The sequence below is a fragment of the Lithobates pipiens genome, unplaced genomic scaffold (genome assembly GCF_037356315.1).
Source record: "Lithobates pipiens isolate NorthernLeopardFrog02 unplaced genomic scaffold, aLitPip1_a1.2 Scaffold_23, whole genome shotgun sequence".
Classification (NCBI taxonomy): Eukaryota; Metazoa; Chordata; class Amphibia; order Anura; family Ranidae; genus Lithobates; species Lithobates pipiens.
This window is the reverse complement of record NW_027507785.1, coordinates 254,519,608-254,533,201: the sequence shown is the minus strand read 5'-3', so window position 1 is coordinate 254,533,201 and position 13,594 is coordinate 254,519,608. Positions and strand designations below refer to the sequence as shown.

General features: G+C 40.0%; 1 protein-coding gene across 1 annotated transcript in view; it reads right to left on the bottom strand.

The window, feature by feature from the left end:
- LOC143928269 (carboxyl-terminal PDZ ligand of neuronal nitric oxide synthase protein-like) overlaps positions 1–13,594 on the bottom strand; it is a 193,154-nt gene that overhangs the window by 24,224 nt on the left and 155,336 nt on the right. Inside the window, exon 11 of the mRNA XM_077453045.1 lies at positions 4,631–4,931. Coding sequence (XP_077309171.1) covers positions 4,631–4,931 — 301 coding nt within the window. The remainder of the gene's footprint in view (positions 1–4,630; positions 4,932–13,594) is intronic.

Genomic DNA, 13,594 nt, shown 5'->3' with positions numbered 1-13,594 from the left:
CCAGTCATTTTGGTGGCACCAGCCTAGCCCAGAAGGACCTAGTTCCCAGAGATTGCGAGACTGACAATAGACGGGCCATGGACGCTTCCATGTCACCCCACTCTACTGTCTCAAGATCCTATATTCCACCCCAATTTACAGTCTCTAAATTTGATGGCAGGGCTATTGAAGCCAGGGTGTTGAAGGACCGTGGCATCTCGGGACCAGTGGTGTCTACCCTAGTGAATTCTAGAAAAGCTGTCACTAGGAAGATCTATCATAAGGTCTGGAAGACTTAAATTGCTTGGTGTGAAGCCAGAAAAATACACGATTGGGAGAATTCTCTCTTTTCTACAGTCAGCTGTGGAAATCAGATTGGCTTTGAGTACAGAGGTCAGAATACGGCCCTGTCAGTATTCTTTCAAAGGCCTTTAGCCTCCTATTCGCTGGTCCGAACCTTTATGCAGGGGTCAACTTGTTTGCTTCCCCACATTAGGTCACCTATGTGTCTTCGGGACTTGAACTTGGTGCGGTCTGCGTTACAGAAACAACCATTTGGGCCTATCAAGGAAATTCCATTAGTAGCTGTCACGCAAGCTAGCCTTCCTGATGGCCATCACCTCGGATAGAAGGGTGTCGGAGTTGGCAGTCATTTCATGCAGGGAGCCATACTTGATCCAGCGTTATGACCTGTTCCATCCTTTTTGCCAAAAGTGGTGTCAGCCTTTCATTTAAATCAGGATATTATTTTGCCTTGGTTGTTGTCCGGGCAGTCAAGGTTTATTTGTGGAGATCTGAGGATCAGACTCTTTTTTGTTTTACCTAAAGGACCCAAAAAGGGGCAGGCAGCTTCCAAGGCTTCCATTGCCAATTGGGTCTGTCAATTGGTCATTCAGGGATAAGGTCTGAAACTTAAAGATCCTCCCATTAGGGTGAGAGCTCATTCTACCAGGGGTGTAGGAACCTCCTGGTCTTTTTCCCATCAGGTATCTGTGGTTCAGATTTCTAAGGCTGCTACCTTGTCTTCAGTGCATATGTTCACAAAATGTTATCAAATGGATGTTCGAGCAGCTGAGGCTGCCGTATAAGGTCTGATGGTTATTGTTTGGCAGGGTGTCTCCCTCCCCTCAAGGCTATTGCTCTGAAACGTCCCAGTAGGTAATGAATATTAGCCTAACTCTGTGTCCCATGATGCATGAAAAATAAAATAGGATTTTATCATCATATTTACCTGTAAAATCCTTTTCTTTGAGTACATCATGGGACACAGAGATCCTTCCCCTCTTTTTTGAGGATTTAGAGCTTGCTACAAAACTGATGTACTCCCTGTATGGGGGGGGGGGGGGTATATAGGGGATCAATTCCTGTCTAAGACTGTCTACCAGTGTCCATTCACCTAGAGGTGGTATATAACCTAGTAGGTAATGAATATTAGCCTAACTCTGTGTCCCAAGATGTACTCAAAGAAAAGGATTTTACAGGTAAGTTTGATGAAAAAAATCCTATTTTTATTGGGAAAAAGGTATAAGACAATGACATAAAGCAGTCAGCATGAGCATAGAGAACAATGAGGTACATTTACAGTGCACAAAGGTTTTGTGTAATTACAATTATACGGCATTCCCCCTCAAACCAATCTCGATACATATGTTTAACAACATAGAATCACAGAATAATTGATAACTGCTACTTAATACTCCTAATGATATTCTCAAGCGTTGGTTTCAGTAAGAGCGGAAGAACACCAAGCATCCCACACCTTGTTATACTTAGCTGGGCAACCTCTGTGTTCAAGAATACATTTTTCATAAGGTAATACCTGATTTACTAACCAAAGCCATTTACGTATAGATGGAGGAGTGGACTGAATGCACTTAAGTGCCACAGTTTTACGAGCCAAAAATAGCATTTCCATTAACATGGTCCTAGTATGTCTTGGCCACAGCTCTGGAGTAAACCTTTATCATGATCATTAATCGAAAAGCTGTTACCTCCTAGCATCCATTCCTATTCAGGCTTTAAATCTCCAATTGTCTATTTTTAACAATTCTGAACCGCTTTGGCAAAGCCTCTGAACTATTTTTTCTTCCATCCATTCAAATGTATGAAAACACAACTGAAAGTATCAAAAGTAAGTCTGCAGACTGTGTTTATGAATTTTAAAGATTTCCTCAAAGTTTTCAGAAGTTTAATGTCTGCGGGCAACTTCAAGCAAAGTATGGTTTAGTGATCCCTCCAAGGTTATGTACAAGAATACCACCTCTATGCTCCCAGTTGTATTTCAATAAGAAACTTCCTTCATAGTTACACTACCTAAATGTGGTGCCACACATCAACCAAAGTTGTGTATCCCCCATGGAACAAGCCATTTGAAAATCTTTTACCATTACCAATATAAGCACAGTGGCTAAGTGGTTAGCACTACCGCCTAGCAGCACTAGGGTCGTTGGTTCATATCCCAACCATGGCACTATCTGCCTGGAGTTTGCATGTTCTCCCTGTGCCTGCATGGGTTTACTCTACATACTCTGGTTTCCTCCCACACTCCAAAGATATGCTGGTAGGTTACTTGGCTCCTGTCTAAATTGGCCCTACCCTGTTTCCCCTAAAATAAGACCTAGCCTGATTGTCGGTGTTGGCTGCAATATAAGCCCTACCACCCAAATAAGCCCTACCCTGTTTCCTCAAAAATAAGCCCTACCCTGAAAAGAAGACCTACAAGGACTTTAACTAGGGCTTATTTGGGGGGTAGGGCTTTTATTGCAGCTATCACTGACAATCACACTAGGTCTTATTTTAGGGGAAACAGGGTACCATATATGAATGTTAGTTAGGGACCTTAGATTTTAAGCTCCTTGAGGGCAGGGACTGATGCCAATGTACAATATATATATATATATATATATATATATATATATATAATATATATATACAGTGGTGTGAAAAAGTGTTTGCCCCCTTCCTCATTTCCTGTTCCTTTGCATGTTTGTCACACTTAAGTGTTTCGGAACATCAAACCAATTTAAACAATAGTCAAGGACAACACAAGTAAACACAAAATGCAATTTGTAAATGAAGGTGTTTATTATTAAAGGTGAAAAAAAATCCAAACCATCATGGCCCTGTGTGAAAAAGTGATTGCCCCCCTTGTTAAAACATACTATAACTGTGGTTGTCCACACTTGAGTTCAATTTCTCTAGCCACACCCAGGCCTGATTATTGCCACACCTGTTCACAATCAAGGCATCACTTAAATAGAAGCTGCTTGACACAGTAAGGTCCACCAGAAGATCCTTAAAAGCTACACATCATGCCGAGACCCAAAGAAATTCAGGAACAATTGAGAAAGAAAGTAATTGAAATCTATCAGTCTGGAAAGGGTTATAAAGCCATTTCCAAAGCTTTGGGAATCCAGCGAACCACAGTGAGAGCCATTATCCACAAATGGCGAAGACATGGAACAGTGGTGAACCTTCCCAGGAGTGGCCGGCCGCCCAAAATTACCCCAAGAGCGCAGCGACGACTCATCCAAGAGGTCACAAAAGACCCCACAACAACGTCCAAAGAACTGCAGGCCTCACTTGCCTCAGTTAAGGTCAGCGTTCATGCCTCCACCATCAGGAAAAGACTGGGCAAAAATGGCCTGCATGGCAGAGTTCCAAGGAGAAAACCACTGCTGGGCAAAAAGAACATCAAAGCTCGTCTCAATTTCTCCACAACACATCTTGATGATCCCCAAGACTTTTGGGACAACATTCTGTGGACCGATGAGACAAAAGTGGAACTCTTTGGAAGGTGTGTGTCCAAGTATATCTGGCGTAGAAGGAACACTGCATTTCATAAAAAGAACATTATACCAACAGTAAAATATGGTGGTGGTAGTGTGATGGTCTGGGGCTGTTTTGCTGCTTCAGGACCTGGAAGACTTGCCGTGATAAAAGGAACTATGAATTCTGCTGTCTACCAAGAGATCCTGAAGGAGAATGTCCGACCATCTGTTCGTGTACTCAAGCTGAAACGAACTTGGGTTCTGCAGCAGGACAATGATCCTAAACACACCAGCAAGTCCACCACCGAATGGCTGAAGAAAAACAAAATGAAGACTTTGGAGTGGCCTAGCCAAAGTCCTGACCTGAATCCTATTGAGATGTTGTGGTATGACCTTAAAAAGGCCGTTCATGCTCGAAAACCCTCTAATGTAACTGAATTAGGACAATTCTGCAAAGATGAGTGGGCCAAAATTCCTCCAGGACGCTGTAAAAGCCTCATTGCACGTTATCGCAAACGCTTGGTTGCAGTTGTTGCTGCTAAGGGTGGCCCAACCAGTTATTAGGTTTAGGGGGCAATCACTTTTTCACACAGGGCCATGATGGTTTGGATTTTTTTTCACCTTTAATAATAAACACCTTCATTTACAAATTGCATTTTGTGTTTACTTGTGTTGTCCTTGACTATTGTTTAAATTGGTTTGATGTTCCGAAACACTTAAGTGTGACAAACATGCAAAGGAACAGGAAATGAGGAAGGGGGCAAACACTTTTTCACACCACTGTATATGTAAAGTGCTGCGTAAATTGACAGCCCTATATAAGTACTTGTAATAAATAAATAAGCAATAGCATACATCTAAGAAAGCCCACAAAGACTCACATTTCATCATCTCCAAGGCTCACTGTCCTCTCCTTATTGGACAACACAGATGCTACATTCTTGTTGACTTCAGTGAGGCCAATGTCATTGCGGTCAGCTTCTCTTCTACGTAGGAAGTCATTCACTTTGGCTCCAACTACCTTTCCAAGGTTCTTCAAGTGCTGGGTGCTTCCCGCTAAGATGCCAACCCCTGGCAGGTCAGAGTTACTTTGTGCAGTTTTTGTCAGCTGACTGAGCGAAGAGCTAGGTTGAAGCTTTGGCATGTGGGCGGTATTCGAATTCTGAAACATGCTTTGGTCCACTGGAAAAAAACATAATAGCAATGTCATAATGTTAAAAAACAAAATTGTACCTGAATGAGTAAAAAGCAAACACTTACGAGTTAGGAAATTTAAAACAAAAAAGGGATGGTATAGCTTATAGTAACCATCTTGATGCCCTCCATTTTCTATCCAGCCCAAGGTAAACAGTTGGGCTCAGACAGGTTGCTACTGACAATACACAATTTCTTTACACCTTCCTATAAACCCGCCATCCAAGGGCCTTTTAGTGTTTTGTCATCACCATGATTTATTTTACAGTTGGTTACGAAACAGAAAACTAGAGGCCGAAAAAGTATGGAACAAGAATGTTCTGGCCTCTCAAATGACTAAGTCCTCTCCAATACTTTTAATACATGCACTGTTTTTAAGTACAACTATGATGGTTTATGGAACATTACTTTATATATTATTTAATGATATGAAAAAGAAGTGCTTAAAGTAGAACTATAGGCAAAACCTTTTTAAAAATTTTTTGGATAAAGGACAGGGTGTCTGCAAGTTTTTTGGTTGTTGTTGCCATCTGTGTCCCATTGGGGAGATTTAACTTCACGTCCTGTCCCATATCCAAACAGGAAGTGAGAGGAAATCTCTGTAAATTAAGGGAAGCCACCCAGGTCAACAGAACTAGTGGCCTATTTGAAGTTTTCCCCCTCAATTACCGTTGACAATCCAAAATGAGTAATTTTTCTTTTATTTTCACTTTTGATGAAAATGTTAAACAGGACAAATAGAAAGGTGAATCTCTTTAACGGGGCAGAGATAGCTCAAAAAAGTTTTTCCTTTAGTTACACTTTAAAAACTGATCCATTTACATTATATTTTATAACACAAAAAAAAAATGGCTGGCTGTGTGAATAATTCAACTACAAAAAGCAATTAAAAACGCAATTCCATTAGATTCAAATAATTGGCAAAAGTGAAGTATATGTAGCCTGCAATTTAGCAGCAGCAGGGAGGTGGTTTTGTCTTATGACAATGAAAGGGAAACAAACTACAGTTCATACACATGTACATCCACAAAACACACAAAGTTGATGCATTTAGTAAAAGATACTAAAAGAGTGTGCACATGTAGATTTATCACCAAAGCTGCCCAAAGAGTGGTCTCTTACCCCAGCCACCCCCTTTTATATGAAAAAGAGACCCTTTGGTCTTTAAAATATGAAAGCTGAAGTTTAGGTATGACATTTTTTACAAAGTTACATTGGTCCAGCTTGGAACATTGTAAGTATGTGCCATATCCATGGGATTCCTGTGGAAGTTGGAAATTACCGTAAGTACCTCCTAATAAAGTGATCTCCACAGGCTCCCATGGCGGGTAGAGCCTTTTAGAGAACACTTTGCATTTTCTCAATGATTGCAAAGCGTCCTCAATTGGATGAGATGGAGATTGGAAGAGACGGGGCAGTGACATCATAATCAGTGAACACTTTGAATTTATTGAGAAAATGCAGTATTCCCTTAAGGGCGCCTATGGCAGCCAAGTGGCCTTCTATGTTCACAATGCAGCAGAGCAACCACTAGGCATGGAACCTGGAATCTAGTGAAGATCACTGTAGTAGAAGTGCCTACTGCAGTGCTTTCTATTTTCTATGGGTATCCCACAGGTATGGCACATACAGTGAAGTGAAAAAGTATTTGCCCCCTTCCTGATTTCTTATTTTTTTTGCATATTTGCCACACTTAAATGACTCAGATCATCAAATATACATTTTTATATTACACAAAGATAGATGACTTGAGTAACTATAAAAAGCAGTTTTAAATGATGATTTCATTTATTAAGGGAAAAAAAATGTCAAAACTTACTGGCCCTATGTGAACAGTAATCCCTCCCCGATCTGCTAAATCATGAGTGAAATGATTAACCAAAATTTTTGAAGAGCGGAGTTAAATTTCACTTGCCACACTCAGGCCTGATTATGGCAAGACCTGTTGAATCAAGAAATCCCTTAAAGGGGTGGGCCAGCAAAAAAATAAACAAAAAAAAATAAAAGTCAGCAGCTACAAACACTGTAGCTGCTGACTTTTAATAAGCACTTACCTTTCTAGGGTGCCCGTGATGTTGGCCACCCAAGGCCGACCCATCCCAGGAGAAATGTAGAAAACTTTGTGAACCTTCCCAGGTGTGGCCATCCTACCAAAAATTCTCCAAGAGTACAAGGACTCATCCAAGAGTTCATAAAAGAATCCAGAACAACATCTAAAAGAACTGAGGGCCTCACCTATATTAAGATCAGTATAGGAAAAAGGATTGCCGCTCCAAGAAGCTCCAGACCTTTAACGAAACACCCACCCTATTATTGCAGGTGCTGGCTCTACACAATCTTGGAAGAAAAGCACACCACTGAAGGCCAATACAGTAACCTCATATACAAAAAAGACAGGGACAAAGAGCTAACGTGTTTCACATCAGATTTTATTACAACAATAAAGATGCGTTCAGTGGTGTGCGGCCGTCCAGGATTTCTTTTATTCTATATTAAGGTCAGTGTTTATGATTCAACAATAAGAAAGACTGGGCAAAAATGGCATCCATGGGATAGTTCCAAGGTGACCTGACTTGTCCAGTTCCACTGCTGACCAAAAAGAACATAAAAGGCTTATCTCACATTTGCCAAAAAACACCTTGATCATTCCCAAGACTTTTGGGCAAATATTCAAAATAGACTGAGGGAGACAAAAGTTGAACTTTTTGGAAGGTGTGCATCCCGTTACATCTGATGTAAAACTAGCACAGCATTTCGTAAAAAGATCATACCAGTCAACACATGGTGGTGGTAGCGTGATGGTCTGGGGCTGCTTTGCAGCTTCAGGACCTGGACGACTTGCCATAATTGATGGAACCATGAATTCTAAGCTCTACCAAAAAATCATCAAGGAGAATGTCCGGGCCATCAGTTTGCGGCCTCAAACTCAAGCACACTTGGGTTATGCAGCAGGACCAGCAAGTCCACCTCTGAATGGCTCCAAAAAATAAATAGAAAATTAGGGTTTTGGAGTGACTTAGTCAAAGTTCAGACTCAAATCCAAATGAGATCCTGTAGCATGACCCTAAATAGGCAGTTCATGCTCAGAAACCCTCCAATGTGGCTGAATTTTAACAATTCTGCAGAGTGGGCCAAAATTCCACCACAGTGATATGAAAGACTCATTGGCAGTTATCGCAAACGCTTCAGTGCAGTTGTTGCCACCAAGGGTGGCACAACCAGATATTCGGTTTTGGGGGCAATTATTTTTTCACAGCATACTTACATTGGCCCAAACTGGACTAAATTAACCATGTACAAATTGCCATACCTAAACTTCAGCTTTAAATTAAGCAGCTTCCTAAAACAAACCCCATATTTTCTTGAAATGCACAGCACATCACAGTTTGCCACATGTGTGTTCAGCATTAGAACAATACCATTCAGATATGTATCATGCAGATCTCAGACTCAAGGATGAGACAGTCACAATAGTTTTGTGAAAATCAGATGATATGTGAAAGAAAGACATTTGAACTATACATGACGCCCATCACAACTTCTTAAGACCACCAGGGGAGACATAAATGTCTTACCTTTATTAGAAAACTCGGACAGCACATTTTAGAAGGAAGACATAAAAGGCAATTGAAACCCTTTGCTTTATTTTGCATTGGTTTAACAAATACAAATGTCGGAGCTGTATGTGTGTGTGTAACAAATACACACAGCTATTAATACAATGTTATCTGTAATGCTTAGAACTAAAGGGCATCTACATACAATGTTATCTGCGGTGCTTAGAACTAAAGGGCATCTACATAAGGGAGTCACTTGAGTCAAAGACCTAATAAACATATATAGCTAGATAATAATTTCTATATAACTTAAAGTCTTTTTATAATTTCATATCGAATACTCTTCTACAAAATGAATGGAGGACAGCAGTCCTCAACATTGGTGTATGTCCACAGAGCTACTACTCAGACCAGATATTACCCAGTCAGGGACAAAAGAAAGGAATTTGTAATAGATCATAAAAATGGGGTAAAGTATAAAAAAGAATAAAAGATAAATCAAAGTGTCATCAATTCTTGCTTTTATTTACAAATGTGACTTTGCTGGAGTACAAGTACAAAGTACAATTAAAGAGATAGAAGACAATCCCACCCAGGAATATAAGCAAATATGCCTGAAAAAAAGGGCCTGCTACCTAAAAGATATTGGAAAAAAAAGTTTAAAAAATGTTTTTTTTTTTTTTTATAGGTAATACTTGCCTTTTTCTCTAGTTTTGCATTTACAAAGCTTGGAAGAATACAGTAAACTAATTTTGTGAGCACAAAATATTTGCATATTAGAATTCCATACAGTGAAGATGATGCTTACTACTGTTTTTTTCTAAGGTTCATTACAAAGTACTAATAAATGGTGTAACACATGCTGTTCATACTCCGTCACTATGGGATTTGTTTTCTGTATCCTGTAAAAAACCTAGTTTAACCTGCTGTTCTCTAGCTCCCCTTCCTGTCCATGTCCTCACTGCAGTTGGGGATTTTGCAGAGCAGTGTTGGCAGCTCTGCACATGCTGTTTTCAGCGAGATTCTATACTAAGCATTTCCTCCCTATCACATCAGAGCAGCCCATGTGACTATAGCATCACACATGTGGGCGTATACACAGTGGTAAATGACAGCCCACTCCCTCTCTCCTCCATGCTCACTAACCAGCTCAACACAATGGGGGGGGGGGGAGGGAGATTACATGTAGATTGATGGTGGCTTCACCTCACTCTTATTCCAGGACACAGGCTGGAGGGGTGTGACACAGTTTGTGACTGGCAAAAATCCGCCCACACCATGTTATTGCCAAAAAACAATAAAGATTTGATTTCAAATATATATTTACATAACCCTTTAAAACTGTTTATTGATATTGTTTATTTTTACTCTGTATGCCAAAGGCAGTTTTTTATTTTTTTATTTTTTGAACATGTAACCAGCAGTAGAGGACTAGAAGCTCCTCCTGCTTATGTTCCCTGCAGACAGGCTGGGAATGAGCTGGGTCATGTAACAGCTGTATATGGACAATTACTGCATCTGTCCTTTAAGTAGGCAGTACCTCTGTTCACCCCCCTGAATCTCCAGGGTCACAGTAATACTCAACTGAGCGAACAACTCATAACTACCATCATACTTACGTGTCTGATTGTCCTTCATACATCTATGGGCATTTAGTAGCTAGTGTACTCAGGCATTTGTATTTTGCTTTTAAGGTGCATTTGGGAAGCTTTTTGAAGCACATGAACTGCAATGTTAAAATGTTAAATTTGTTTTTATGAAGCAGTGCCAACTTATTATTGATTCTTTTGCCATCCTTTGTATCTTTTTGTTTATATTTCTCCCAATTCTTGCTAAATTTGAGCTGTGGGCAGTCCTGCAAGCACTTCCTGGCTTGGCAAAAGTGGATATTACCTCCTGCCAAACAGATAACGCAAATGTGTGACAGCAGGGACAGTGGGCATTTATGCATCCTCGGGGACTGAGGTTTGTTTGCTGACATCTCCCAATCTCTATTCATGATCATGAACCAGCAGGACAGGCTCCCAATCATGTGACCACTGTGACAGCCAATTGCAGTGATTATGTGTCTAGGAAGACAGTCTCATCTCATAGTATTAAAATGCACTTACGGGGTCATCAGGAGTGGAAAGTGGTTATAAATCTACTAATTCAGGTGGAAAATTATTGTTCAAACAACGACTGCATCCTGTTAGCCCTGGTCCACACCAGTGCAATTTGTCATGCGATTTGAGAGTTTAAAGTCGCACCCTACGAGCAGAAATGACTTTGAAAAAGGCTCCTGCACTATTTTTGTGCGACTTCATTGCGACTTGCATTGACATCTGTCAAATGAAGTCGCACAGAGTATCAGTAAGTCGCAATGAAATTGCACTGAATAGTCGGCTTTAAAGTAGCAAGACTTCAAAGCCGCACTGGTGTGAACCAGGGTTTAGATGCACTCACAGTTCTGTAATCATGCCAGTGCTGCAGTTTTTTTTTGGAGGGGGGGGGGGGTGCGACAGTGCTCTGCACCCCAAACCCACCTTTTTTTTAAGCTTTTAGAGCTTCTGGCTCTAATCACGTGCTTCAAAAAAATACCCTGCCAATGGAATCCATGGTCCAGGATCCTGTTATGTAGATCTGGGGCACATGGATGGGGGGAGGGAGGCACCCGTGTGTCCCCTCTGGATGAGCCGCCACTGTCAATCTACTGATCAATTGCCCTGTTGATATATGTCAGTTAGATCAGTATCGCAGGCAACAGGCTGCAGCTCTGATCTGTATATTCTGATGGCGGGGGGGTGGAGTCTCCTTACTGTCAGAATATGACGACACAGTGGGAAGGATTCCCCCATCCACATCGAATGCATGGATGGGGTAATCGGGTCAGCTTTTTTATGTTTAAACTGGCTCATGTATTGAGGTACACAAGCAGGTATAAACAGCGTTTTATTATTTTAAGCAAAACAACTTCACTGAGATGCAAAAAAGGTATTCACATGCATGCTGTTAGTACTGTGGGCTGCATTACCGGAGACATACCCATGTGCTTTTATGGTTATACTCTAGCATAATTGCAAATAACATCCAACGTTCTGCAAAGACACTAAAAAAATGACTGCATCTGATTTTCAAATGTCTAGTTAAGTGCAGTTAGTTTCCCTATACAGCAGAGATAGTTAGTCAGCAGTAAGTGGATTCAAACATGCTTGGGACAGACATAGATCTAGAATATATATATATATATATATATATATATATATATATATATATATATATATATATATATATATATATATAAAATAAACAACATTGGGGCAACTTGGTGATTGTCTGCAGTTAGTGCCCTTGATTTTGACTGTGTGCTGTCTGTCTTACAAACTATATTCACGTTGTGCTTACTGCTCCTTAAAGCATTTCTATATGGAAAGAACAGAAAGAGTAAAGAAAGGATAGAAGTCTAAGAAATAATTCAGAGACAGAGGAGAGTGTTAGAAATATAAGATTTATTATCATAGAACAAAGAAAAGGTAAGTGCACTTAATACAGACAAGGAATTTCAGCATTGAAAGAATAATCAGCACAAACATGAAACTATTTGTATCTTCACCACCAGAGGGCAGTAAAGGACAGGCGATGGAAAGCGACCTGATTATTTGCGTGACCTTGCATTTAATAAATGCGTCGATTGCAATTATGTGCAAGAACCTATAGCCTACCACAGACATTTCATTTATCAGTCCATCTTAAAACAACTGGAGGCCACATTGTGATTGGCTACTTGTAAGTCCAAGCACACCATTGCTTTTTGCGCTGATACTAAATATGTCAAATTAAGCTACGTTTTATATGTTCCCCATACAAATCCTTTAAATTACACACTAACACAACATTATAATGAACACATTTACTGAAAATTAGTTGCACATGTTAATATAGATGTAATGTACAAAGCTGCTTTAGTAACTCTTTGAATGCCTCTGAGTTTTAAAATACGCATAAACATAACAAACGTAAAGTAATACAAAAAGTGACGAACTAAACTGGCCAGCAAAGTTTGAACAGCTACACCTCTATTCACATTAATTCAGATTGTTCATCATTTTTCCATCATAATCAAGTAAACATTAAGAGCAGATAGTGCCTCTTGCTGGTGATGTAGAGAAGTGCCAACAGAAAGAGGGGAAGGCATAAACATTACTCAGAAAACTGATCCCTCTTCTAGTGCGAAAATGTCACCAGGAAAATACTTTTGGCTCCCAGTGTCATTAACCAAGTAATTATGTGTGTATATAAGATATAGTGTATACGTGTATAACATACAGATCAAAGATGCAATGATTGCATTATTTAATTAGTCCACCTAAAACTGACTAGTTCCATTTCGATGCACCTTGACTGGTTTGGCCACTTGCTTTTACGACCCTGCTCGGGAAAGGTTTGTTTGGACCTAGAAGTGTTGGAGTACCATTGAGGAGGGTATATACGTTAGAGCTGTGAAACTTTTTTGGAACCCCAAAAGATGAGCTTTCAATAAAAAATTTTGCAAGCTTCGACCTTCCTGTTAACATGGTAAGCAAAGCACCTCATTTTCAAAACAGATATCCTGGTGCTGTGTAAATCTGTTTGTGACCACTAGCTATGATACAATATGGAGCAAAGCCTAAAACAGAAGAAGAGTTGAATCTTTTGGAGACTGTAGGCTAGTGATGGCGAACCTTGGCACCCCAGATGTTTTGGCACTACATTTCCCATGATGCTCATGCACTCAACTGTAGTTGAGTATTATGGGAAATGTGGGTCTAAAACATTTAGGGTGCCAAGGTTCACCATCACAGCTGTAGGCCAATTCTCTGAACATAAGAACAGCTTTTACATATTTAGTGTGGTCACAAGACAGTTTAGATCTTTGTACATACCAGTGATATCTAAAAAAAAAGTGCAAAAATATACATACCTATAGAACTGTCTACATATAAACATATATATGAATGTCTACTTCTAACATTGAATATGTACACATGTAAAAAGACTGTCACAGTAGAATATAACTATGTACACACGAATATGATTTTAGGCCAAAGTATTGCTTGTTCAGCTTGTTACGCGAGA